This window comes from Dermacentor albipictus, chromosome 6 (assembly GCF_038994185.2).
Source record: "Dermacentor albipictus isolate Rhodes 1998 colony chromosome 6, USDA_Dalb.pri_finalv2, whole genome shotgun sequence".
NCBI lineage: Eukaryota > Metazoa > Arthropoda > Arachnida > Ixodida > Ixodidae > Dermacentor > Dermacentor albipictus.
Window position 1 is genome coordinate 17203053 of NC_091826.1, and position 27603 is coordinate 17230655.

General features: G+C 47.0%; 2 protein-coding genes across 7 annotated transcripts in view; one reads left to right on the forward strand and one right to left on the reverse strand.

Annotated features, from left to right (window-relative positions):
* Window positions 1-27603, forward strand: part of LOC135914426 (ATP-binding cassette sub-family C member 3-like) — a 211213-nt gene that overhangs the window by 38939 nt on the left and 144671 nt on the right. For 4 of the 6 annotated variants that reach the window (XM_070540018.1, XM_070540020.1, XM_070540022.1 and 1 more), the window contains one exon: window positions 1034-1311. In XM_070540018.1, coding sequence (XP_070396119.1) covers window positions 1034-1311 — 278 coding nt within the window. The remainder of the gene's footprint in view (window positions 1-1033; window positions 1312-27603) is intronic. The other 2 variants (XM_070540019.1, XM_070540021.1) reach the window with 1 other exon arrangement.
* Window positions 5375-26858, reverse strand: LOC135914477 (multidrug resistance-associated protein 1-like). Its single transcript, XM_070541397.1, has 12 exons — window positions 26467-26858; window positions 25903-26016; window positions 24204-24335; window positions 23200-23362; window positions 21713-21964; window positions 16703-16906; window positions 13969-14115; window positions 12158-12254; window positions 8133-8335; window positions 7305-7481; window positions 6248-6415; window positions 5375-5560 (listed from the first exon to the last, which is right to left on the reverse strand). Exons 1-12 carry the CDS (start codon window positions 26508-26510, stop codon window positions 5375-5377), a joined length of 1887 nt encoding a protein of 628 aa, XP_070397498.1. The 5' UTR covers window positions 26511-26858.

Sequence of the window (27603 nt, forward strand, 5' to 3'; positions counted from 1 at the left end):
AGAGAGCCGGACATAAACCGCGCAGTGGCCGCCAGCAGCACGCCGCCCAGCAAGCGGCACAGCACTGCAAGCGCGTTCGGTGGAACAAGAAATTTAGAAACAGCTAGCAGCTATTCGCATAAATCTGCGATTGAAAGCGCTTGAGAAAGCGAGTCACATGCTCTTGCTCATAGAACCCTGATTCGGGCACACGTTGACGAAGTTTCCCTGGACCCTCCGCGGTTGCTTAGGGGCTTTGGTGTTGCGCTGCTAAGCACGAGGCCTCGGGATCAGATCCCGGCCACGGCGGCCGCATTTCGATGGGGGCGGAATGCGAAAACACCCGTGTGCTTAGATTTAGGTGCACGTTAAATAACCCCAGGTGGTACAAATTTCCGGAGTCCCCCGCTACGGCGTGCTTCGCAATCAGATAGTGGTTTTGGCACGTAAAACCCCATAAGTTAGTTAATTAAAAATTTTGGCATAACCTACCTCTCGATGACGTCGATGGTAATGCGTTTAGCAATGAATCAATCTAGCGACACCACGTATTGTCACCGTCGAAACGAGTTATACCCTGCCGTAGGGGCGTAGGGACTCGTGCATTGAGCGGCTGAGCCCGACGGACTCAGATATACCCAGTGGAATATACCCAGTGCATTCATGGCGCTCCTCGCTAAAGCTTCGGCGTGAGAGATGTTCACTGAAATGCTGCACAGTGAATTTGTTACGCAGCCTGCTAAAGCATCCGGTTGCTGTCCTTGAAGAAGAGCCCTTGTAAGGTGGGTTCAATTCCGACCGGCATCAGATAGATTTAAGGGATCTTTTTTAGGCATTTTGGAGCGGCACAATGCAAGTGGGACATAGCTATTTACACAAGTTGGCGTCAGAGGTGTTTATTGAAGAGCAGTAGACACGTATAAATACCCAGTGACCCAGGTCACCGGTGACGCTGGTAGGCGGGTAAACGGTTAGAGACTAACATACTTCGACAGTCACAGGAAAGTGCGTGAACTACCACAAGAATGCTAATGCCATTAATGTACGCTTCCAGCATTTCTTCGGTGCGCGTGTTTGAATCCGAGGAGAAAGGTGCCCACCGTTGGCGACGCAGATGCCCACGAGTCCTCCGACCCAGTACCGCCGTGCCGCTGCCGCGCCTCCGGGATCGGCGATGGAGGCGTCCGTCCACGACTTGATCCAGAGCTGCTGCATCCCGTGCGCCACGGCTGCCGCGGCCAGGACGGCCACGCCCGCCATCGCGGGCCATTGCGAGAAACGGATGAGAGCCAGGAGAAGCTGCAAGCCGGTCTGCGTTCGCAACCGCCCGAGGTGAGAGTGAATGCGAACGTTGAGTTAGACAAACACCTACGGCATGCACGACATAAGTATCCTGAAAAACGAAACTATACGTTCCATGAATTTCGATTGCGCGATAAAATCCTACATGCCGTCATGCGTTTCTGAAACAAGTGCAGCCTGCCTCTGACTGCGCAGACGCATTCAAAGCCGGGATGCATGGGATGTTGTGGTGGGAGAGTTATATTGGTAATTGTAAAACGGTAACGCCATGCTTAAAGTGGCCCTGAAACACTTTCCTAACCAATCACAGAATGGTCTCACCGTTAAAGTACGTCGTCCAACGAATCTTATGCTGCGAGAACTTTTCAAATCCTTCAATTATTATTGGAGTTATCGCATGGATACCCGACATTCGCTTTTCGTCTCTGCTTGCCCGTTGGGAGCTGCACAGCGGAGAAGCCAAGCGGACAAAGCCAAGGTCAAAAGTTTAGTGTCGCTGTGGCGAAAGGGCTCGTCGTGGCACCACGTGACGGCCGCGTTAGACTACGCAGCGCGCCGCTGCCATCTCTGATGTCACACGTAGCAGACGCATCTACGCGTAGGGAAAAGATGAAGTGACTTTTCTGTCTTTTCTTTTTTTGAGATCACAAACATGTATGTTTTTCGTTTATTTAGCTCAAAATGGGCAATTACGTGTTACTGAATATGTTTTCGCGATAACGGACTCTGCCAATAGCGTCGGTCGGTCAACTGCTTTCGATGATGACATTGCGAATGCGAGAGCAGGCGACTTTCTCTGCTTACGACGTAATATGGTAAGTTCTTTGCTGCATGGAGCGCAATAATACCTGGCTCGCACGTTGGCAACGTTTCAACAACGTTGCCGACATGTGAGCCAAATATTACTACGACACGTTTAATCAAACTATCACATGTCAGCATATCGGCAACGTTTTTTTAAATGTTCAGATTATCATATAGTGTTTCATGGCCTCCTTAAGGTTATTTAAGAGGAGACATGACCCCTTGTGGAAACGTTGGCTCCACGCTTAGACCTCCCTTGTTCCGCTCATGTTGATGTATGCATTAAAGCACGACGATGTCTTGTGGCCTACTTCGGTTTGGCAGCTAGTCATATCGCTTTTCAGAAATACACTATATGTTCATGAATTGCTTAAGTGACGTTGAAAATTATAGCTTGTCACAACTACGGCGTGACAAGCACAGGTCAGCTAGTGCGAAACGTGTGACTGAAGATTGCTGGGGAGGGCTTGGTCGGACAGTGGACATAAGATAGGGTGATGATGACAAGTACTGTCGCTAAAACAATCGCCTTTGAAAATTGCTGACGACATATTTGAAGTTACCCTGTAATGTACCAGAATTCAAGGTTCCGTACAGAGATCATCCACACTGTAGCGTGGGCGTCCCGAAAGCGTTCTTCACAAATAATAACTGTGGGGTTTAATTACAAATCATCAATAATTCATTAGAATAAATGCTATTGGTCTATGCTAGTGGCCTAAAAAGTCAGAAAGTTATTACTGTACTTACAGCAGTGTCGTTCCTTGCACGTATGCTGCCATAATGGGGCCTTGTTATTCTATAATTCAATAAATTCATGCTATCACTACCATAAGGCGATATATCGCAGTCGAACCGAAACTTACGGCAACGTTACGTCCAACTTAACGCTTTCTTTCAGACAAGCATTGAGTCGGGGACTTGCTTAACGAACTTTTGCTTGTTTGAGAACCCCTTCATTATGTTTCTGTTCACTGATGCTTCGATCTGCACTAGTCGCCAATGTTTAACGAAAGTGAGTACATTTGAAGTATTTAATATTATACAGATCATATTTGCCACACTAAATTTGTTTAGTGCATTAAACATATTTTGCTAAGTTTAAGACGCGCCCCACTGCCGTATAACGGAATCGACGTCATTCACCTTGTTTGATTGAGCCATTTCTTCTTCTGTAATTCGTCCGGCAGCGTCGTTTTCTTCATCCTGTTGGAACGCAGTGCTTCCAGCATAACGAAGAAAATAATAATAAACCGTATAAGTCTTAGTCAAAACCGTGTATGAGTGACTGGTCATGGCGCAATTTGATGCGCGCACAAATTTCACCACGAATACTCACCATCTCGCCCAACTGTCAGTTCTGCTGATTGACTGTTGATTAGAGGTCAGCGGAATTTCGAAGCTGAGCTGAACGAAGTATGCAATCTTGGTGTAGCAAGAGGTTCTATACTGATGTAGAGCAAAGCACCTTTCTCGAGAAATTCGAACGTTTCAAAAGTTTAGAGTTATTAAGTGTGCTTTGCGCTATCGTTGCAAGCAGCTTGGGGGGCGACCTGACACGGGGGGACAGTGGCTATGACGTTGCGCTACAGAGCTCGATGTCGTGGGTTCGATTCCGATTGCGACAGTCGCATTCTGATGAGGGCGTGGTGCGATATATGTGTTGTATCGTGCATTGGGTTCACGCTAAAGATCCCCAGGTGGTCAAAATTAATCCGGAGCCTCTCCCTACATCGGCGTGTCTCATTGTCCGGTCGAGGTTTAGGCACCTAAAACGCTAGAATTTAATTATTATCTTTAATTTTCGGGGCCACTGAATAAGAATACTTCTAGTAAGTACGTTTTCTGCCATATATAAGCGATTTACTCGGCAATCTCTCAGTGGAGGGTATCTTATACGCAGGTTATACGAATATTTTCTCAATATCTGAAATTGAAACTGAACTTTACAAAATAGATCTTGCCGTTCTACGAAAGCTGTCCAACTGGCTAGGATCGACTGTCTTTGGGAAAGCATAGATAAAAGTAACTACATAGTCTTCGCTGCTACAAACACCTGATTAACGAACACTATGTAAACTTTGATAAGTGTCCCTCCGAAAGAGTAAACTACAAGAAACGACAAGCCATGGAGAATATAGTCACTGTCTGAAAGAAGACTCAATACTTAATAAATAACGCCTTTACTTCCTATTACATACATTTTATCTATATTAGCTTCATACATTCGGATACTTCGTTCGCAATTGCCGCTTACGGACTCACGTGCCCCATCACCTCATTATGTCCATTACTGTTTCGCAAAATGCTGTGCTTCGAGCTATACGCCTTATACTCAAAAGAAAGCACTCGGTTAGATGCGCTTATACCATGCTTAAGGAAAAGCGTGGGATACCCGTAAAAGAATGCATTGATGACCATGTTCTCGCTCTGCTTTAGAAAACCATGCTTAAAGTTATCTTGTGGATTAGTAAAAGGTACTTGGAATATTTCATACCCACTACGAGCAGCGAATTCGATATGCCGAATGCGCGTGCTAATTATGGCTCAATTTGCGTTTCGTATACTACAGCTCACTTGTAGAAACAATTATTGACAGATGTAACATCACAACAGTGATTCCCCTGTTATGAAACTAACCTTCGCTCTTTCATGTTTGCCTCCATCTATCAACGAAAACACAATACGGCTGCACTGTCGCAAGCATTGCTCTTTCTGTATTTATTCATTCACACGCTCACTGTGTTTATATGAAAGCGTTCAGTCTAGGGACTCATTTAAATGCTCTTACGAGAGACATATACAAGGTCCCACCTTTAAACAGTACCCTTCGTGCAATGAAGAACTTGTGAACTTGGGACACTAAATTAAAGCCTTGTAAGTAGGTCACATTACTAGGATACCAAGATTAGGCATTACTCTGAGAGGAGGCTTTACAGGCCAAAAAAAGAAGTAACAAGGATAGATGGACTGCGGCACCGCCGCCTTGTACTCGCCACGTTAACGCCTCGTGGCCTCACGGATTTTACAGCGTCTGTTCAGACCTAGTTGTTCATTTATGAGCAAAGATAAGAATTAAATTGCATTCTAAAGACGGCGGAGGTTAAAGCTAGCACGTTTGAACAATACTTTCTCTGTCGCAAAGGCCTAAATACGAGAAAAAGTTATTAGAAATGTGCCGCGGGAACCTAATCGAGATTTAAGTAACACGGCTGTTAGAAAGCACACGCAGTGTGCTCATATTGTGTGCAATGATACGCGTGTGCTCGGAGGCTTGCCGCTTGGTACCTTACCCGTCCGCGGCAGTGGAGGCCAGCAGCTTTTGCTTTAAAGCCGTGTGAAAATTCTGCGGCGACGCTGGGTCTTTCAGCAGATCGTCGACAGATGAGTACACCGTTGCCTTCTTGTCATGGACGAATACAATTTTATCCATGTGACCCAAGTACGTTCCTTGGTTGCAAACCATAATGCGAGTCTGAAACGGATGTATGTCAAATGAGACGCTCCAGCGGAAAGCGTCGGTGACAGCTATGCCTAGGCTAATGCAGGCGCAACAGTTAGGTACAACTGTAACAACAAAAGCAGTATGCCAATCCCCTACTTTAAGACCTATCAATTATCATTTAGAAGTGACAGATGCATTTTTTATCATGTATATCTTCCCCGTGGTCTTGACAGGTTGTCTTTAAAACCAAGGCACCCATTTATACTAGCTAAATTTGCGCGTCGACTGCTTTCTCTCTTATTTTGGTGGATTGCTAACAAGCTTCTAATATGTAGATAAAGATATTTACGTTCACTTAGAGGACTGATAAAATACAAACTTTGGCTTGGCTTAAAAACAATTTCCGGGCTCAACGCAGGCTTTTGCCATAAATCTCTACTTGTTTAGAGCTGTGGCTTTTGCTTGACTAAAACGAAATAACCTTTGCTTGGCTCAATACGGGCAAGCTTATAGGAACTACATATCTTTTCCTTGTACTATCCGGTTCACTTAGTGCTGATACCCGCCGCGGTGAGTCAGTGTGCACATTTCCAGTGTTCTGTTGCTGAGCCCGAGGTCTCGGATTTGACTCCCGGCCACTGCAGATGCTTTCCAGCTGGCACGGAACGCTCGTGTAATCGTGTGCATTGCTACAGAAAAGGAAGCCCGGTAGCTGACCTTGTTCCTGAGAAGGGAGGATGGACCCAGGACATCGCGGAAAATGTTGTTGGCCACCGCGGGGTCAAGTGCGCTGAGCGGGTCGTCGAGGAGGTACACGTCACTGTTGCTGTACGCCGCGCGAGCCAACGATATTCGCTGCTTTTGGCCGCCGCTCAGATTCGTTCCCTGTGACCGATTGAACGAGGCAAGAAAAAAACCTATCATTATGCACCCTTTTCGTTGTGGGGGAATTCGGCGACTCATTTGTTGCTGAAATTTCAAATTCCCATTGCACTCAGTCTTTCTCAGTCAGTCACTCGCTAACTCATTCGTACACTTGATCACAATGAATGAATGAATGAATGAATGAATGAATGAATGAATGAATGAATGAATGAGTCGATCAATGAGTATACATTAACATGTGCCCACTTTCAGATAATATGGCAGAGATCTTAAAGCAAGAAACCGATCTTCTAGGACAGTGCTCCGGGTTATTAGAGATGTAGCCACGAAGAAGTATACACGTTTGGGCTAGTTTATTCATGAATTGAGCAGAGAAAACAGCGCAATGAAAAGGATGTAGGAAAGGGACAGAGAACGATGCCGACAAAGAACCAAATTTTTACTTTTCAAGTGACGTATCTATTCTGTACGCTCAACCAGAAATAAGCCAAAAATACGGAACAGGAACGTGCGTGGAAGTGATGGGTCGAAACCAGTCCGGTAGGAATGATGTTTCCTTCGGATGGAGTAAACTATACAGGTTATTGACGCATGCATCGCCGCTTTTAAGGATGTGGGAGGCTTCTGATATTAGTCACCTGCACGTGTCAGTTAAAGGCTTCTAATCTCATTCGTGCAAGACCAACACGACCATGATGGGCTCGCAACGAACTTTAGGGTTCCTGCGACGGACGGCGGCGCACCTCGGCACCACTGGAGAACATGAAAATGACCAGGGGAGTGAGCCTATAACATATATCACCGTGTAAAAAAAAGAAAAAGAGAAGCGGAGCGTACTACTTGCACCTAGCGAAGCTGTGCTGCAAACGACAGCCGTCCCCATACGCACCTTCTCTCCCACTTCTGCCGCGTCCCCCGCTGGAATCTTGTTGAGGTCGTTCATTAGCTGGCAGCGGCGAAGCACGCGTTCATAGTTGCCCGGATGCATGGGCCGGCCGTACAGTATGTTGTCCCGTATGGTCATGTTGTGCACGTTCGGCAATTGAGGCACGTACGCTATGCGGCCCTGCAAGGACAAGAAGGAGAGGTTGGAGTCTTGGCGCATGCCTGCGCTAACTGCTGTTGTGGTTGCCACGTGCGCACGCACGAACGTAGGCTCACACGCAGAGAGAGGGAGAGAGGGACTGACAGAGTGGAGGTGGGCGAGGCAGCCCTTCACTACACATGCGGCTGTCGTGGGGCTTCTGACCCTTCACACCTGTCGATGGCGAGCACAAGTTCGTCTCAACCCATAGCTGCAGCGTGTTGGAACTTATGGCAACCACGGGACATCCTTTGGGCAGGCTGTAGTCAGTCTGGCGGTCATTTGCAACGTAACATTCGTATTTTTGACAAAGGGGGTATATCTTTCGAACGTACAAGGCTTCGAACTGCGCATTATGGGGGCGGGGGGTGGTCGTTAGTTTTACGCGGATTCATCAGAGCATCTAGGTCTATATTTTTTTCATAATTGCACAAACTATGCACACAACCACTGATAGCCAAACTTACTAAGTCGCTATTAGCTTATCCAACTGAATATCGAAATATAGCAGCACAAAGGCACAAAGATGGAGAAGACAGTCTAAAAGCTTCCTGCGCCATGGCCAGTGAAACTCAAGTGGATAAAGCAAACTATAGCTCACTAGGGACCGCCCACACAACGAAGGCTGCTCACCCTGTGTGTAACACTGCCTTCGAGGCACTGCATGTCTCCGAGGATGGCCGACAGTAGTGATGACTTGCCGCTGCCGACGAAGCCAACGATTCCCACAAGTGATCCCGGTTCGACGTTGAGCGTCACGTTTCTCAGCAGCGGCTCCGCGGATTTTGCGGTCGAGCGGCTCCATGCCAGCGTGCAGTTTCTCAGGCTCACGGCTCCTGCAGAAGGATTTGCAGCAGCCGTCGTAGTTACTTGCGATTGCAAGTTATACTTATTGATTGGACACTTCATTGAAACAGTTTAACTGCTGAGGGATGTACTAGAGCTTTCTTTTTTACCGAAAACCTCGAACTTACCAAACATGTCCCCAAATGGGTATTTTTCAAATATAAATGTAACGTTAAATGCGTTTCTTTACGGGGATATTCTATTAACTGCGGTGCCCGTTCAGCTGTTTAGCGCTGAGCGGACGCCCACCGACAGAGGGTGCTAAACATCTCGCACGCCTCACGTCCCGCATTTCTGCCAGTGCCACTTGTCTGAAGCCCCCTGTTTGTCAAACGTGCCCCTGAGATGTGTAATAACGTAAAGTATTTTTCGGGATTGCAAGTTACAATTAGTGTGTGCACTGCTTTGGATCTTGTCTGAAGCCTCTTGGATACCTGCCTACCTGCGAACATTAAAATACTCGGGGCACAAGACCCAGGTGGGAGGGAGGGGTTAGCACTTATTGACTTAAAGCCTGCCTCAAGCACACGCCTTTTGTGGGATACATATGCACTTTATTAACGATGACTTAGCTTTATACGCAGGACACAAGCAGCACCAGCATTGTTGGAACAGCTGAAACTGACAAGAAATGCATCTTGTTATATCACTGTAAGTTTTTCAGCGACTTTACTGTTGCAGATTTCACCTGGTTCAGGAGTTTGTATTAACTTGCTGGAAGCAAGTGCCCGTTTTGCACCCTTCCACCATAGGAAAACTTCCATCTGGAGGTTCGGAGGCTGATGAGCGAAACGTTTTAGCCAACAGCGTTTTTCGTAAAACTAGGCGCAACAGTCGTAAGATCGTAAAACGCTCCCAAATTCCTTAAGCTTGCGAAAAATGTGGGAGAGTTGGCAGGTATGCTTTTGTGCGTCACATATATCTAAACACGCCAAGAACAAAACATAAACAAAGTCACAGTTTCACCCGAAAGGCGAAGAATCGATTGTGATAGTAAAGTAGTAGATAGCTATAATTATGTAAGGATAGCAGTTTTATAGGCTGTATAAACTTTTAAGCATTCGCTTAATAACCAAATTAGCAAGCACGCGCGCGCGCGCACAAGGAAAGATGATCACATGTCACTCGGTAACCGCGGAAACTCTCCGTGCAAACGTTGGAGTGAGGAAAAGCGGCAGCAGCAGCGAGCGAATCCACTTTCGGGTTGACTCTCGCTTCAACGCGAAGCGGCCAGAACATAGCTGCTCCGATGCCCGCGCGGCCGCGCCATACGCAGCAGCCGCCGGAGTAGAATGCACCCTCTCTCCTTCCCCTTCCCACGGTGCCTTGCGCGTGACGGAAGACGCCCCCTCGCCCCCCCTTGCTCTCCTCTGATGCGCGCGCGAGATTGAGCCGCCATCGTCGGCTCACCCTCGCAAGGTTTCATTCGCACACGCAGCAGACGGCGCGCGGCGACGTTGTTGTTACCCTTGCACTTTGTACGAAACACTACGGTGACGGCCACGACTACCGCGAAAATGCGCCTGGAGTGTCCATATCATTGCTATCGCAATGAAAAGGCGGGAAAATGTGACAATGGTGTGTACCAAAATCTAGGACGCTGCATGCGTAATTTACCAAGTACATGCTCAGAGAGCACTGCAATACCGCCCCGTAGCATAACTAGAGGCTTAAGATTACCCTTACGGGTATGCGTCTTCAGTGCGCACCCGCATATTGGACAACGTGTATATAGTATCTCATTGTACCATAACATAATCACCCGCCACCTACCTTTCCCTGTATTTCCCACTTCCCCTTTCCCCAGTGAGGAGTAGCAGGCTAGAGACACGTTCTTCAGGCCGACCTCTCCTCCTTTCTGTTCATTAAAATCTACTCCTCACTGAGGCGCGTAGTATCTGGGCGCTTTTAGGGCGCGTTCGTGGATGTTTAGATGAAGCAGTGGTTGATGAGCAACAGCAGGTGCGTCTGTAGCGCTGTACCAGGAGAGATATGAAGTCATTTAAAGTGCAATGTTTGCACATCGCTTTTTTAAACGTTTCTTTACTTTTCTGTTCTTAAAGGGCTGGTGTAAGTGGGTTTGAAAGGAGGAATGGGAAGTGCAGAAAGTAGGAATGCGGGGGAGCAATTGACCTTTGTGGGATTAGATGAGCTAGCCAAGATGCCCGGGACGTGGAAGCTCTGTATGCAAGTTCACATTGGAAAATAGACAGCGTGAAGAACACGAACGAACAAAACGGACTGGTTACGTAAGACGCGATTTATCGGTGATCTTAAACGCTAGCTGCACCAAAATATGGCTATAGATAAATTGGTTCTAGGTAGTATGTGCTATTCAAGCAGTCCTTGCAATGCTGCAGCACTGGTAATTCTCTAATGGTCTCGTTATCAGTCTTAAGATAGCCCTTAACTCGAAGAAGCGTGCTCTTGGTGGTGAGCGGATGTGACGTAAATCCAGCCTGTTGCTTCCGTTGTGCGTAGCCCCTGGGCTTCCGCCCTATCTCGGGTGCCATGCCGAGCATTCTCGCTGTTGGCCAATGTTCTGGGCCGTCACTCACTTCAGGGGAATGATAATGACAGTGTTTATTTTTTCTTTTCAGTTTCGCTATTTAAAACGCTTATTTCTGCGAGCTTCACGCGTTGCATTCATTCGTACTTCAAACGTAAGATATTGCAAGGAGGCTGGCCTATATTTACGCTATACGAAAGCTAGATTTGGAGTGGTCCGCAATTTTGTTTCTGTTGGTGCTTCGCGTCCTAAAACATCAATACAAAGGGGCTATGGCAGACGCCGTAGTGGGCGGTGCCAGACGAATTTCCATCACATTGGGTTCTCTATCGTGGACCCTGGAATTAGAACACTAGCGCTTTGCATTGCACGCCCATGGAAATGCAGCCGCGACGGCCGCTAAACGAACCTTTGACTTCGTGATCGGCAGAAGAACCTTATCGCCAATGATCCACCGTGGAGGGGTGAGTAGATTAGACATATTGACCGGCAAGCTGGAGCGTATGCACCATGAATTTAATGCGAGCAGGACGAAAGAAGGGAACAAAACGACGGGATAATCTCCAGTGACACCTCCACGTGTGTAAGAAACATACTTGCGCCACTGTTGAGAGCGCACAAAACACGAATGACAGTGAAAGACACAACTGACCCAACATTTACTGGTGTTGTGTGACATGCTTTTGAGGTCATCTTTGTGCAGAGTTTATAACAAAAGGAATTAGTGGTAGGGATGGGAGAAGTGCGAAACCTGTCCATTTTGTTGTGGCAGTGATAGCGCAGCACAGGATGCACTACTGCCTAGAATTGTTTATTTATTCTCAAGCTTTTATCGCAAAAAATGCATTAAGATACCCGTGCGACCCAGGTGCTGATAGATGTTTACATCATGCTTGCCATTGATGCATGACTTTCTTGTACCAACCTGTTAGATCACCTATGATGATTGCAGTATCTATAAGTAAATAAAAAAAAACGATATGTACGTTTTGTATGGGTTCTGATTTGTAAGGTAAATCAAACCAAACAAACAGAAAGGAAATGACGTTCAAACAATGGTAACAGGAAAACATAATATTGACGTCGGCTGATGCCTTGTGCTCACCTGTATGTCAGGATCTGTCGTTTATTGACTCTGTCTGCCCTGCGTCTTAAACGTGTCCTTTACTTAAGCGATGAAAGCTCAAGAAATAGCACAGTGAGTGCACCCGTTTAACATGAAGTATAAGCAGATCGTATTAAATGGAATGTCAGCAAAATGAATTCACGTCACTCTACGAGCACTTGCTTAGCAATCTCTTACCCTTCTGACTGAAGCATTCCTGAACTTGCGACTCCTTTTCCTCGCCATATTCTGCGGCGGTGCAAAATTCAGAGATGCGCTTCAGTGCAACTGTGCCCTGAAAGATGAGATACGTATTTAGGTGTTGTCGATAGCACAACGTTGAATATCATAGAGTTAGAGTTTTCTGCAAAATATACCACAGTCGACTGCCGTCAATTCGGCCCTTAGGATGCCGCCAGATTTGGTGGAATCATCCAAAAGCTTGCATTAAGAAATGATAGCAAAATTAAATTTACGAATTGAAACCTTTTTTATTTGATGAAATAGTCTGTATTGTCTTTCTGCTTCTTGCTGTTGAAGCAGCAGCTTCAAGCCTAGGGAAGCAGTCTGCCGAGTTTATGTTTTCAAGATTTCGGTAACCGCTGCGCGTTTGAGAGAGGCCCTGTGAAGGTCGAGTTAGCTGATGTCCCTTGCTTTCATGCGCCGTGGTTGCTCGGTGGCTATGGTGTTGGGCTGCTGAGCACGAGGTCGCGGGATCGTATGCCGGCCATGGCGGCCGCGTTTCGATGGGGGCGAAATGCGAAAACACCCGCGTACTTAGATTTAGGTGCAATTTAAAGAACCCCAAGTGGTAAAAATTTTCGGAGCCATCCACTACGGCGTGCCTCATAATCGGAAAGTGGTTTGGGCACGTAAAACCCTATAATTTACTGTTTTTATCCCTTGCTGTAGCGTTCAAGCTAAACGGGTTTTAATTTCATAGTATTTGAATTAATTTGCAACAATGTTGTGGGAGACCAGGAGTAATAGCTGCTTAAACAACTTGAGAGGACCTGCCCTCCCCCCCGTCCCTCCATACACACGTTGGCATAACGGTAGTTGCAACAGGAAAAAAAAAAGGAAGAAATATACAGTGCAGTGCACATGGGTCACGTACAGGCGGAGAATACTTGCGTATGTCACGTGTGAGAACCCAATACAAGCACTTTTCGAGTAACAGCAAAATGAAATAAACAATCAGCAAGAATTTCGCAAAAACGTCTATGAGTTTGTGGTAGAGATGTTACTTTGAGTAATACTCTCCGTAGTTCTTTCAATGAGAGTTGTGTCATAGCTGTTCTCTACTAAATGCATTTAGTAATGTGGTTAGCAATAACTGTAGCATGTGTTTGCCATAATTTGTGCGACATGTCTTTTAAATGTACCATTCTTCCGGTTCGCGTGTATTATATTTTGGAATTCTAGTCCATTTAGTGTTGTTAGCGCGTTAGTATTGCTGACTATATCACATTTGCACAGGCGACACAAATTACAAGTGTACATAGAGTTGACGTTAATAATACAATGTTTTATGAAAAAGGTCCGTAGTGTGAAAATGGTACGAAACCTCAAATATTAGTCTAACCACACACTTTGGCCGCTCTCCAAGCTTTTTGATATTTTCGTTCGTGGTTGTACCCCAAACTAGCAACCATAGGTAATTATTGGTAAAAAGAGAGCGTTATTGATGGTTTTTCTCGCCGAAACTTTCCGGTGCGTTCGAATTAAGCGGAAGGTTGAATTAACGGAGTCGTACTTAAAGGATGCGACTGTATAGGGAAATATTGCTCTAGTGTCCACCGGAGCTGCAAGTATGGGAGCCCAACACCAAATAAAATACAGAATTGGGGTGGTGTGAGTGTGTCCGTGCGTGTGTGTAGGGGGGGGGGGTAGCTTTATGATAGATGTGACGTATGTGACGAGTTAGCCCAGGCGTGGGAAAGCATAAGGGTGATCTTTCAGTGCATTGGCTGAACTAAGGAAATTGCGTAGCTATAAAGAGAGCGTACCTTGCTGATGTTCCTAAAGACAAGAGCGAGGCTGTTGGCAGTCAAATCGGTGATGTACAACAAGGAAACGCACGAGAAAGACAGCTGAGGACTGAGGGCACGTTCAGGCTCGAAGAGAGACATAGTTGAGAAGAGGATAATCGTTGTCTGAAAAAAAAAGAAAAGGAAAAAGATGAGCGATTAAAGAACACGAAGGACTGTCTTCAGTCGGTGACAACCCTAACAGTTCCGTGGCAAAGACACCGCTGTCCAGCTCAAATAGAATTTGCATGAATTCACCAATATATTCATCCATTTCCGTTACGTAGCGGTGGAGGCGAACTTTCATTATCGACGTCTCTCGGGAACTAGGTTCCGGTGCGCGGTAGCACAGTGGGTATGTGCAGTTTGCTTAAGTGGGCGGACATTGTACTGAACTATTAGAGTGTTACCGAGTATATGTGTTATTGCGTGGAATGCTGCTAGCCAATCATTCTGGGGCATATTTTGCCGCAGCCGCTGCAGTATGCTTTACCATGCCATCGCTTGGAAGACTTAGTTTTTTTCAAGCGACTGAAAAGAACCTATGCAAAGAACGACGGACTGCAGTGCTAGTAAGTGATTAATTGGCGAAATTTTCGGGTTTGCTTATGTACTGTTCTGTTTGCCTACACCTATTTGCCAATTCATTTGTAAGAGTTTGTAATAAACATTCTTGCAATCATCATCGTTAATATGTCTTTGAGTCCATCCATCCGTCCCTCCATCGACAAAGATAGTTTACGGTACACAGCATTTTCAGTAAAGTCAAAGCTGGGCAAGCATCCATGAATTGTATGTTTCGGTGCGTAGTAGCCTTTGCGACGTGCACAGTGATCCATTAAATGATGAGCACAATGCCTTAACTCAGCAGACACACGTTTGTCGTGGAACGCGTGTCCTGTAAACATTTGACCGAAGGGTCGCCGAAAAAACAGGATGTCTTTGTAATTAACACGCATAAACGGAAACTGACGAGTGCACCAGCAAGTTTGTAATGCCAAGTATGGACTGCAATCTTTACTTTCAAGTTAAATTCACAGACAAAGGAGAAAATTAGTTTCATCACGCGATCTCTGGTTCGTATACTTTTGCTCGCGGGTGTACTCACATACAGTGCCGTAAGCACGAGGTCGTGGGATCAAATCCTGGGCGCGGCGGCCGCATTTAGATGGGGGCGAAATGCAAAAATCCAGCGCGTACAAAGGTACGAGCTATCTGCAGGTCCTTCGTGCGCGCCTGATTGAGCCGTAATCGCATGCTTCCCTCGCGTGCTTTCAGTCGCACATACAGCATACGACAAGCGGCGACGGCGTCATCGCCCTAGGACTTTATACGGAACTTAATGGCGACGGCAACGGCAAAAATGCGCCTGAGTCTACATATAGGTGAGACGCCCACGTTGGTTTCTTACTTCCCGCATAGTATCAGTGTTTCCGCAATAAAGAAATACTTCGCTTATGTCCACGTCTCTCTCTTTAATGTTATTTTCAGTATTTTTTTTGGAAAGTAAGGCATGCAAATTTTTCGTCTCTGCTACCAGATCAGTCGCTAGGTCACATATCGGGGCACTTTAAAAGATCAGTATAGCTAATATTTACTGAGATACGCCTGGCGCTGTGTTTAGCTTCTCAGCGACTCGAACAGGCCTAATAAACGAACCTAAGCGGAGTGGCGTTACATTGGGAATAATAGTGCCATTCGTTCGTGTCATTCAAAGATCGCTTCGTGCCCACATCTTTAGATACCATTCGACGGCATCATCGATGCATTATGCGCTAGTACCTGCAAAGTCAATACGGATGCTGCTATCCTATAGACCAGATGGCGGGAGGACATCATTCCTCGGTACTACGCACTATTTATCAGCGGTCACCAGCGTTATTTTTCTGCGGAAGCCAGCGCTCTAATAATGGAAGTTCAAGCCATCCATGACGCTGTGCAATATGCCACATCTAAGCTGCCTACCATCAAACAACTAGATGTCTTCACTGATTCTTTAGCGGCTATTCACGAGTTCAAGAAGGTTTACAATGTGACGGAACTCTGCGAGACGATACACACTACGAATAGTAAAACAGCTACTGGCGTCAAGGTACACTGGATTCAAGGCCATCCTGGGAACCTCCAAAACATTGCTGCTTCCACACTGCAGCAGGTACACTGCCCTCGTCATCCAGATGTTCCGTCTATTCCCCTCGCACCTCAACCCCTAGGCTCACTCCGACCCCGTAAAAATTTCCTCCAGCAAGACATACGCGCTGTCATCCCACCGCGTGTGTGCTCCCTCCCCTTTCACTTTACAAGGGCGCAGGAAGTTCTGTTTGGGAGACTTCGGCCTGGGGTGGCCCTTACACCGGCTGTGATGCCAACGCTGGACTGGCCGCATTTACCGCTGGGTGCGGCGTGTTCATTTGCTCAGTCTCATTGAGGGAGGAAGATGCATACCACCTAATATGGACATGTCCAGGCTTACAATCGGAGCGCTCGCATCATCCGCTGCAGTGCCACAACCAACTATGACCGCTGGATACATGATAACAGATTCCACAAAACACCCCCTAAACTCATACCACAGCTAGGTCTCACAGCATTCATATAATGCACATATACACATCAAGAATAATGCCTTAAGGGCCAGCATTTATCGCAATAATATTAATAAAAAAAGATGTCGTGCAATAGCGCTTAGCCTAAGTGAATATTTTCATCGTACCACGGTACTGCAGGAGCTGCACAGAGCATCGAGGACAGCGTTGAGCACGTTGATCGCAAGCAGGTTTCTAAGCTCCACTTTCCTCGATCGAAGCACGTTCTCTTGCAGGACATCTTCCCAGGCATACATTTTCACGACCCGGACGTTGCACAGGAGATCCGTCATTGTCTTCAGCCTCTCGTCGCGAGCATAAATTTCCACGTCCTGCGGGAAAGTTTGTTGTTGTTTTCTTAAGTCAAGACAAACAGGAACGCAGGCCTCTTAACTGCTGACTATACCGAAATCCTAAACATTACGTGGTAGAAGCTGTAGAAGAAGCCATCGACATGTTCGGCTACACCAAATTTCAGGACGTGTGAAAGCGCAGTATTTATAGTTTTGAGAACTTGCTAAAACTGTATCTACAGGGTGCGTTTAATTACCGAATATGGTGATAGCGTGTAAGAGCAGAAGGATGGTATCGTTATTGGTTCCTGTATAGCTCCCGTGTTTTCCGACTCATTCTTGAGTGTGGGAGACAGAAAACTTGCCGTCTTGTTTGAAGAAACTAACTACCTTTTTTAGATATGCTAACGATTATTTGGTGTGAATAGAGGAAAACCAAAGCGAAGCAGTTAAGGTAGACACTGTTATCAGCATGTTCAAGAAAGCGCATGAAGGTCTAGAATTCACGTACGAGACTCCTACCGGAGTTCGTTAGCAGTACCTTGACATAACCGCAAGACTCAGCGGCTCCCACGTGTGCTGGTGCTACAAAACTAGAGGAGAGAAAGAAATTCTGAGATATGACTCTTGCCATTTTATAATCATAAAAAGAGGCATCGCCAAGGCTTGCAACAGTCAAGCAGTTGAAAAATCACGCCGCCATGCTGTGGGGGAGAGCACCGATTTGCAAGTAACCCGCTTAAAAAACAGTGGGTACCCGAAAAGCGTGGTGGTGCAAATCTGTGAAAATATGTTTCCCGAAATCAAAGCCAAGAGGAAAAGGCAAAAAACACCGGAAAAAAAGAAAACTTGAAATAAGCGTGGTGTTGCTTTACATGCATGGTTTGTCACATAGAATAAAAAAGACAGCCTAACGCCATGATGTTCAAGTACTGTTCTCCGCTCCGCACAAACTAAAGGGCATGTGCAAGAAGGTGAAAGCAGAATTCAAAGGAGGCAATCTAAGTGCTACATTCTGCCATACTAAGCACGTGAAAAAGTACTTGGGGTGTGCTAGTTCAGTGGTTTACCAAATCACCCTAAACTGCGGGAAAGTGTACATTGGGCGAACTGGACGCTGTCTAAGCGACAGGTTACGGGAGCAGAGAAAGAGAGAGAGAGGGCTCTTTATTAGAAAAACAGAGAATTTTGCCGGCGCGTGTACAACTGCTGGCATGCTACTCTGTATAGGGACGGGGAATGGGATTAAAAGATTTCAGAAGAGAATGAAAGAAAAAGTGAACAAAAATACATAGGAAATGTGCAAGTGGACCTGATACTGATAGTTACAGGTGGCATGGCGGGTAAATTTAGGCTTTCGTAAATGAAATGTAGAATCTTTAAAGCTTTTCTATTACACCGATTTCTGACAGGTATTTGAACAATAAATGCGTAACCCTCCGCTGTTTTGAACGGCCGGGCTTTCGACTTAGGATGCTGGGTAATGGTAAAGGACCGTGGCAAACCATGTCCATTTGTTGCTAAAAAAATTGTTTCTCGTCGCGGTACGGGGGCATTCTAGTAATATGTGCTCCATTGTCTCCAAGTTGCCACAGTTATCACAGTAGGGGTTAGTAGTAAGCCCTGTGCGGTACAGATAATTGTTCGTGTATGTCACGTTCAGTCGAAGACGATGGTACAATGTCTCTTATGTGTCGAGGAAGTGGTCGTGGAATTTTCGATCGTATTTCTGGGTCAGTGTACCGCAGGAAGTTATTTTGGTGAATCGGCAGATTCTAGATGTGGTCTTTTTCTTTATAGGCATACTTTTTTGCCATGTTTGAAGCGTCAGCTTTTGTAAAAAAATGTTATTTTGAACTTGTGGTATTGGCGTCCATTTCTGGCAGCTTCATCCGCTCTTCCATTTCCCGAAATGCCGACATGGCCAGGTATCCACTGTAACTTGATGCAATGCCCAGCAATCTCAGCCCTGTGGTAAAGATAAGCAATGTCAAATGCTGCAGGTTGATTATTGCAACGCTTGTGCCTGTTCCACATACTTTGTAGGGCTGCTTTTGAATCTGTGGAAATCACCCGTGTCTTTGGCGGCTGCTGTCGAAGTACATACACAAGGGCCTCCTTAATGCCATAAAGCTCCGCTGAAGTAGATGATGTCGCTCGCTCAAGACGAAATGAGAATCGTTGCCCTGTAGAGGGAACAAAAAGGCCGCACGATGAGCGATGTGGAGTTGTAGAGCCATCTGTGAAAATTTGCGTTGCGGCTGCGTATTCTTTGTGCATATATTCCAAAGCTATCTCATAAGTCACTGCTTGAGGCATTTTTTTTCGCACTTATTCCAGGAATATATGGCACGATTTCCGGCTGGGACAGCGTCCATGGTGAAATGTTTCGTGGCATAATTTTCGAGGCCTGAGCATGAATCGAAATAGACATGCTTCCGACGGCCTGTCCACAGCTAGATGTAGAACGGGTTCCAGAAATATCCTTTAAAATGTGGGTCTTCGTATGAATGACGTGTCGGAGGTGAACTCGAAGTGTCACCTGTGGAGATAGCACTTCAAGAGGCAGGTATCCAGCTTCTGCTACAGTTCCTGAGCGGGACGACCCCTTCGGAAGGCCTAGAAATGCGCGAAGGCAGTTGTTCCTTGCGGCCTCAAGTTTTCTCTTGCTTGTGGGAGACATTTTGTGCAGGATCGGGAAGTAACACCGTAGTGTTCCGTCGACGCAGGCCTTATGGAGGAACACCATTGATCGACAGTTGCTGCCCCATTGTGATCCGGCTAAAAATCGGAATACGTGTGACGCCGAGGAAATCTTCTTACTCACTTTTTCACTTGAGACGACCATGTGAGGTGTCTATTGATCGTCACTCCAAGAAACATTTGCGTCTTGACGTATGGTAGGCTACGACCTCCCAACACTAGTGGGTATTTTTCCTTACACCTCCGCGTGAAAGCCATAGCAACGCTTTTGTTGGGGGACAATTTCAGTACCACCCAACATCTCCAGAAAGTATGAATGAAAATCCGTGCACGCAAGCGCCAACAATGGCGCAGTAAGCTATTAGCCACAACAAAATTTTAGGTGAAGAGGTAGAGGCAAATCAAAGGAAATCTCAAGTGATATGGGTGACAAAACTGTGGTAATTACATTTTAGGTTTGGGCGGAGGTAAGCTTCGGCATCGCGGAGGTTGGGCTCTTGCTGTCACCCACGAAACTTTCGGAGGGGGCGAGACTGTGGCCAGGAACTCTCGATATATGACGAATATGGGCCCGGTGAGCGTCGACAGGTATATATGTAGTTAGTGGCGGTTCCCAGGCGATGGCAATCGTTGGTACGGTTCAGGCTCAGCGAGGTGGCCCCTGTCATGTTCGAAGAGCTCGGCCTTGAACGCTCTGTAGTAAACGTTAGTTTTGCCAGTGTTGGACTCTGCAGCAATGGCGTGCTGCATCGCAAGTGTCCTAGGAAGAGCGCCCTGTGTAGTTGAAGCACATATGTCAGGAATGCGCCCCATGTTTTGCCTCCGAGAAGCCATAGTGTACGGGTGATATAGGCAAAGCTTTTCTTGACGTATAAGGTGTGGAGGCTCCGCGAAAGGTCTCTGTCGGTAATAGCATCTAGGAATCGGTGAAAATTTGCATATGAAATCGCTTTGTGATTAACGTAAACGGGGTAGCGGGTCCCAGACTTGTGGGTAAAAGCCACTAGTCGCACTCCTCGATGGAAATACTGAGGTCTTGAGCCCGTATGTACGTCGATGTTAGAATTGCTAATTTTTGGAGCCGTGCGTGCACCTGAGGACTTGGTAGTGCCGAGCCTCAGGTGCGTGTGTTTTCTGTATACAAGGAAAGATTTACTGCCTTTAGTACAACCTCACCAAGTCCATTGATCGTCAGTTTAATTGAAGAAAGTTGATCTGAGAACCCCGCCCCGGTCAAATGTCATGACAGGTGGAATATTCATGCAGGGGTTCGGCCATGCGCACTTAGCACAAAAGAAGACGTCTTGAATAGGTAGCTCAGTATCCATTGAAACATTCCAATATTCTTTAGAGAAACAAGAATAGCTTCGGACGTTACGTTATCACATGCGCCTTTCACATCGAGGAAAAGCGCAACCGATAGACGCTTGGGGTGTTTTTCTTACTGTACGAGTTTTACGAGGTCGATGACGTTGTCAACAGAGGATTGGCGTTTTTGAAATCCAGCCATGACCTCAAACTGTGTATTGTGGTGCTTGAAATACCGATATCATTGTGAAATTATAGGTGGAAGCAGTGGCGTAGGGAATGCCGTGTAGGGCATAGAGCAGGTAACCGTTGTTCTGTTAGAGTTACGGAGTTATTATAGTTACACAATTACAAAACCTACTTAAACAAGCACTTCAACGTTTTTTGCCCCATTGTTAACAATGCTTACGTAGAGAAGGAGAAACGTCTTGTTTTTAAAGTTATTTCGGTCGGTGTACGTATTTCCTTGTCATGCTCCGTCCCGATCAGACATACTTCCATCGAACTCACTGTTAGTTACAGAGTGTATGCCAAGGGAGGCGAACTTCAGTCGAGAATGGCAGACGATTGTGTCGTAATGAGAATATGAAATTAGCTGGCATAAGATGGGGTCAGGGGTTATTTAATATCACTGGCAGAAGACTTCACTGTGCAGTGGATATGAAATAGGTCGATGATGAAGCTCAGGGTTGGAACCTACGTAGAATCACTGTCGAACCAAACAGCCAGACCCCGAAGAGTACAGTGCGAGCTCGTGAATTTCAGTTTGGCCACTGTTTGGCAATAATACGCGCTTGTCTCACTGATGGTTCAGGGCGACTGGTGGTGGCTTACCCAGAAGCGCTTTTGTGCGTACAGCAAGGCCAAGGGTGCGAGGAGCGTAACGAGCGCCCAGGCTGCGCAACACGTCGCGGGCACGACTCCCGCCCTCTCGGACAGCATCCAGAAGAGCAGCGGCAGCGTCAGGGCACCCAGCAAAGGCACCGGCAGTGTGTAGACGCAGTTGCAGAGCTGCATGCAGTCCACGCCCAGTATTGAAGCCACGCACCCAGTGGGTTGGGCTGCCGCGGGTGACAACAGCGTCGCCTGCGTGAACGTGATCCGGCATGAATTGGGCCGATTTTACTGGAACTCTCTTCAAGACGAAAAAAAAACAGAAAATAGAAAAGTCTGTAATTTTCATTTTATATGGGTCCTTAGGATAGTCATGATGTTATTGAAAAGCGTAGCTACAGTGCCTATCCCAATCTGCGATTCATTTTTGTGGTAGCAATTATAGGGAGAGTCCAGGCTAATTTTCGCCGTTGCCGTCGGCGTGATGTTCTGTGTACAACGTCCGAGTGCGTTAAGAGCGTGAAGTTATAACGTGGTGATCAAGCGCGCGCTAGGGGTGTGGGTTGGTGAGGGGTGCCTGTACTCCTTCAGCCCCACATTGGCGGCGCACGGCTGTCCGCGCGGCTGAGCGCATGCGCTCAGCCGCGCCATCCATCCATCCATCCATGGATGGATGGATGGATGGATCAAGACATTCATTTTATTTGTGTCCATGTATGCTTCTATGTACACGGTGCACCAGTATTAAGCGGAACACTAGGGGCCAAACTGACTAAACTTTTTATTTACAACAGACTTGGCCATTGGCCAGCCATTTTCACTAATAGATTGTCCTACATCTCTACTAGCTGTGACCTATCCTTACATGGAGTTCTAGTCTAAGAACGTTTTTGGTGATCAGGGGCGCAGATATCTGTTTAAAGGTAGTAAGTTCCCTCTTCCTGAGCTGAAATAAAGGTTCCGTGAATTTATTATTTGGTAAGATATCGTGTATTGAACATATCAGCTTCAGGAATTGGGTTGGAATGCAGTGTAGGTATGCCCTTTGACATTATTGCATATACGAGACATGACACGTGACTTGAACTGCGGGATGTTCTTGGACTATGGCCGGGTCCTGACTCTAAACTGCGTTCCGCTGAGGTGCGTAAAGCACTCCTGTAGGGTACAGGCCTCAATCAGACTCTGTAAATAACTTTTTGTTAGTGAATTTCGTGCATGCGTATGTGCGTTGAAGCGTCTTGCTCTTTTTTTTTAGCTCCTATTCGTTCATACCTCCTCATCCATCACACCTGGAGTATCATACAAAGCCTGCTGCCAGGCCAAACTCTCCAAGTAGCATTGATAGTTCTCTCTCTTTCTCGCTGCAGCGAATGCATAGTTTTGTCTCTCCTCCACAGCGCCTGTGACTGTCTGGTTTGCACTAGTCACGCGTTATCTGACGAGAATGACGAAAGTGACGAGCATTGAAGCGAACTGTCTGGCACCTTTCTGAAGATCACTCCCTGCAGAAGCGCCCGAAAGCGGCTCCCGGTCATGGTAATCAGATCCATGTTGTAGGACGACAGGAGGCACTCGCCGACACATGTTGCCATGAACAGCAGCGACGAGATCAACAGGTCGCTTTTACCTCTGCTGTCGATCAGTAGTCTCGAAAAAGGAAAACAAAGAAAGCCCGTTACTCCGCTGGTACAAATTTACACGATGTATTTCGTGAGTACATTGCGCAATTAAAGGCTCTGTGGTTTTACTACTGGTTATGCGGTGAGTCACGGGTGAAGCTAGGAGCGTTTATGAAGTTATCGAGGCAATTTGAATTTAATCTGGTCGCGGACCGCAGTGACAGTGATCCGCAGAAATATTTTTTCCAGGTATACGAGCATAGACGGGGGCGTGCTTTGCACTTCACAGCTGCAATATTTTCTCGTGAAATTGTGTAAAACTCCATCGTCATGAATCACTAGATGCAAGAAATCAGCTTCTGCGGGCGATTCCCTAGTAGCCTTTCTATTTTGCGAGGCTGCGAAACCTTATAGTAACAGAGCTACCCGCCGTCGCTAAGAGCCTTTACGTATACGCCGGAGTTGCGCATAGAATTAGGCCCATAGGTCGGCAAACTCACCTATCAATCTACTTACTCAGACTCGAACTGAATGAGCCTGGTTGAGTAGAATTCTGGTGAGCTTGAGTTCGAGTGAGCCTGACTGAGTAGCATTTTGGTGAGTCTGAGTCCGTGTAAGCCCGGTTGAATTGAATTACGCGGTCATTTTATGAACAGACTTCACAAGGATTTATGTTTGTCTGTGGTGCAGGCCATTCTTGCTGAGACAACAAAGCATAGTGCCCCTGGCGGAACAAATGCAGTAAATCTTTAAAGACAACCGTGTTGAGGAAACAGGCAAGTTTAGTATATTTATCTAACTTCTCGCGTTTCTGACTTCGACGGTGCTATTTTTCATATTATAAGGCTGACAGGTGTGTTTATACTCACTCGAGAGCAGGAACCCTTGCGAATATGCAGAAGTAGTAGGCCGCAGTGGTGAGAAGCGTGCGCAGCACGTCGATCCACAGCACGCTGAACGCACGCCGCAGGAATGCAGTGTTCGGCGATCGAGGTGTGCGCCTTGATTTTTGGGATACGAGAAAACAGAGAGTTATGCTCATCGCCCAGGAGACGCTGAGCGTTTGCTTGGAACATAGACTTCTGTGTTTTTGCAACGGCTGCCCGGTTGCGCTGCAACCCACAGCAGCGCCACCTTGCAGGACTTTTATCATGGAGAAAGCAAATAAACTAGGAGATTGTATTACGGCACGTACCCATCATTGGCAAGCGTACTGTTCGTGAAGCCACGCTTTTCGCGTTTTAGATGGCAGCTCTTAGGCTCCCGCTCCAGCGGCAAGCGTCAGTGTCGGCGTAACCTAGCGAACGTACGAGCACAGCGAGAGACGAAAGAGCCAAGGCGGAGTGCAGCGGGGGATGAAACACGTGAGGATGAATGCGGAAGAGGAGGGTAGGGCGAAAGGGTGAGAAGGAAAGCATAGTGCGACGACGATGGCTACGAGATGGCGCCAGAGTAGCGCGCGTCGTCTGTTTACCGATGAGGTCACGGATCCCATATGTGGAAACAAAGTGCTGCATGAGCAGAGATCTGTCTGCGGCGGCTTCTGTGAATCGCGCCCGCGCGTCACCCCGCGCGCTGCCTCTCGCGATCTCCAAATCAGCGAGGCAGTCGCGCCACACTTCGCTCCGTTTGCAACGTGACGCACGAGACGGATTGTCCGCGCCAGCCAATATATCGCGAAATGAAAACACGTATAGAGCTTCACACAAATTTCCAATTAGGGAATGTCGTAATCGTCGGTGCATGCTTATTCTCTCGCAGTATCCGTCTAACACGTGACCTCTGAAACTCAGCCTATTGGCCGAGTGTGCTTTAGCTCCCTGTAGGCTTTAATGAATGCGCACTTGATCGACCACCCCGCCGTAGCTCCGCCTGCAGCGATTGAGAGCGCTAACACTTTCCGCGTACACTGACGCGACGATCACGTGGTAGATCAATACGCCTGGCTTCAATCGTGTCGAGCGATGCTCTCTAATTATTTCCTTCCTCCATGACATTTACGCTTGTTGAAGCTGTAGCACGGGCACGCCAAGCACGTCGTGCAACTGCATGGCGAACGGTGACGGCAATTAAAAAAATGATCATCCCTTCCACACTGCAGTGAAGAAGGACGAGCAGCAAAGCTGTGGTGCGTTTAGCTCAATAAAAGTGCCTGTATATATATAGGTATTATTATTATTATTATTATTATTATTATTATTATTATTATTATTATTATTATTCAAGCGAAGCTTGTATTGCCTCACTGGTGTCGGCGTCGGTGTTGCCGTACGACAAAGCTGTGTTTTGACAGCGAGTGTACGTGGTCATCGAGTGAGATGGGTTCATGTTTGTCTCTACGCGCCTGACTCCATGCTTGTTAATTTAGTTTGTAAACGAATGTTTACACGTTTGTACGGCTGATAAAACTACTGTACTTGTATTATATAGCTTCATATAGCTGGGAAAGGATTGATTGCTATCCCACTCCGTTCTTCCTGGCGGAACTTCGGCATTCATTGTTTGCCGTCAGATGCGGCGGTATATTGTTGCAAAAGTGAAAAGTCGAAAGTGTAATTATAAGCTTACCCTGTGGGCAGCCGTGACATCAGAGCGTGTACCAAACGCTTGCAGCGAACTCCTCTTCGCAGGTGTGGGATTTGCAGCTTGGATTTCTCTTTCCTCCCCGCTTCCTTGAAGGTCCTGTGACAGGGGAAGGAGGGGCACATATGAAGAGCAGCGACCCACAGCTAGCACGCGTGACGACAAAAAGCAGCAAAATGGACACCATCGATGGCAAAACGGACAGACGTTTGTTTGACCAATCCTGCCACGAGACATAGGGCGTGAGTGGGCAGTCCCAGTAAATGATTCTTTGGAGACTTACGCGCGCACAAAGACAGGACGTCGAACGAAGAAGGAACACACGTGTGCAAACTTCAACTGGCTTTTATTGGGACAGTGATATATATATATATATATATATATATATATATATATATATATATATATATATATATATATATTGATATACCACGGTTGAGACGACGCTTTATTCCAAGATGGAAAAATGGCGCCGACGCAAAACGAACACGAGCCGATGATTGATGTTGGCTTTGTACAGATGAAGATGAAGTCCGCATAAATGCTTACACTAATTTCCCCCGCGGACGGAAGCGGCCAGCCTGGCCGCACATTAGACGGTGGAACGGAGATGAAAGGGCTTCAGGCGAGAAACGTGCACGATCTCTGTTCCGCGGCAGCGTCGGTCGGTTGGGGTCTCAACAGGTGTAACGCGATAGTTCACCGGTGAGGTCTGCTCGATGACTTTGTAGGGGCCAAGATATCGAGACTCAAGCTTCTTACATAAACCGGGTGTTCGCGCAGGGGTCCATAGGAGCACATCGTCACCAGGGCGGTAGGAAACGACGCGATGAGAGGCATCGTACCGATGTTTGCGATCGTCTTGGCTGGCTGCAGTGTTCATACGGGCGCGACGACGACATTGGGCAAGACGAGACACAAACTGGTCGCAAATGAATGGTGAAGCGTCGACGGGGCCAGAGAAGAAAGAAACGTCGAGTGATGAGGTTGGGTGGCGACCGTATACTAAGAAAAATGGAGAGTATCCGGTGGTCCGTTGAACAGACGTGTTGTACGCAAATGTTACAAATGGGAGAATCGCATCCCAGTTACGATGATCAGGTTGAATATACATGGATAGCATGTCACACAGCGTGCGATGAAATCGCTCTGTTAGGCCGTCGGTTTGAGGGTGGTAGCGAGACGTTGTCTTGTGCACGGTGTTGGACGCTTGCAGAACTTGATTAAGAGTGCTTGAAAAAAATGTCTTGCCTCGGTCGCTCAAAAGAACGTGAGGCGCCCCATGACGTAAGTAGACAGACTGCAAGAAGAAGGCCGCTACTTCCGAGGCAGCTCCTGAGCGTACTGAGGCTGTTTCAGCGTACCGGGTCAAATGGTCAACAGCAGTGACGATCCATCGGTTGCCATCTAGAGTAGGTGGGAGTGGCCCGAAAAGGTCAATGCCGACGACAGAGAAGGGTTGTGCTGGACAAGGAAGTGGTTGTAGGGTCCCGACCGGAGCAGTAGTAGGTCGCTTACGGTGTTGGCAAAGCGTGCACGAGGCAACATATCTAGCTATGCTCGTGGAAAGGCCTGGCCAATAGAATCGGCTGCGTATGCGCTCGTGTGTCTTGTTGTAACCCAAGTGGCCTGACGTAGGGTCATCGTGTGAGGCCTGCAGAACTGCAGCGCGAAGAGAGCGCGGTA

Coding starts and splice junctions, on each gene's coding strand:
- LOC135914477 (XM_070541397.1), bottom strand. CDS start 26,510: ATGTGCGGCCAGGCTGGCCGCTTCCGTCCGCGGGGGAAATTAGT. Junction 7,482..8,132: donor AAGGCAGTGTTACACACAGG/GTGAGCAGCCTT, acceptor TTGTCCTTGCAG/GGCCGCATAGCGTACGTGCC. Junction 5,561..6,247: donor CCTCCCTTCTCAGGAACAAG/GTCAGCTACCGG, acceptor CATCCGTTTCAG/ACTCGCATTATGGTTTGCAA.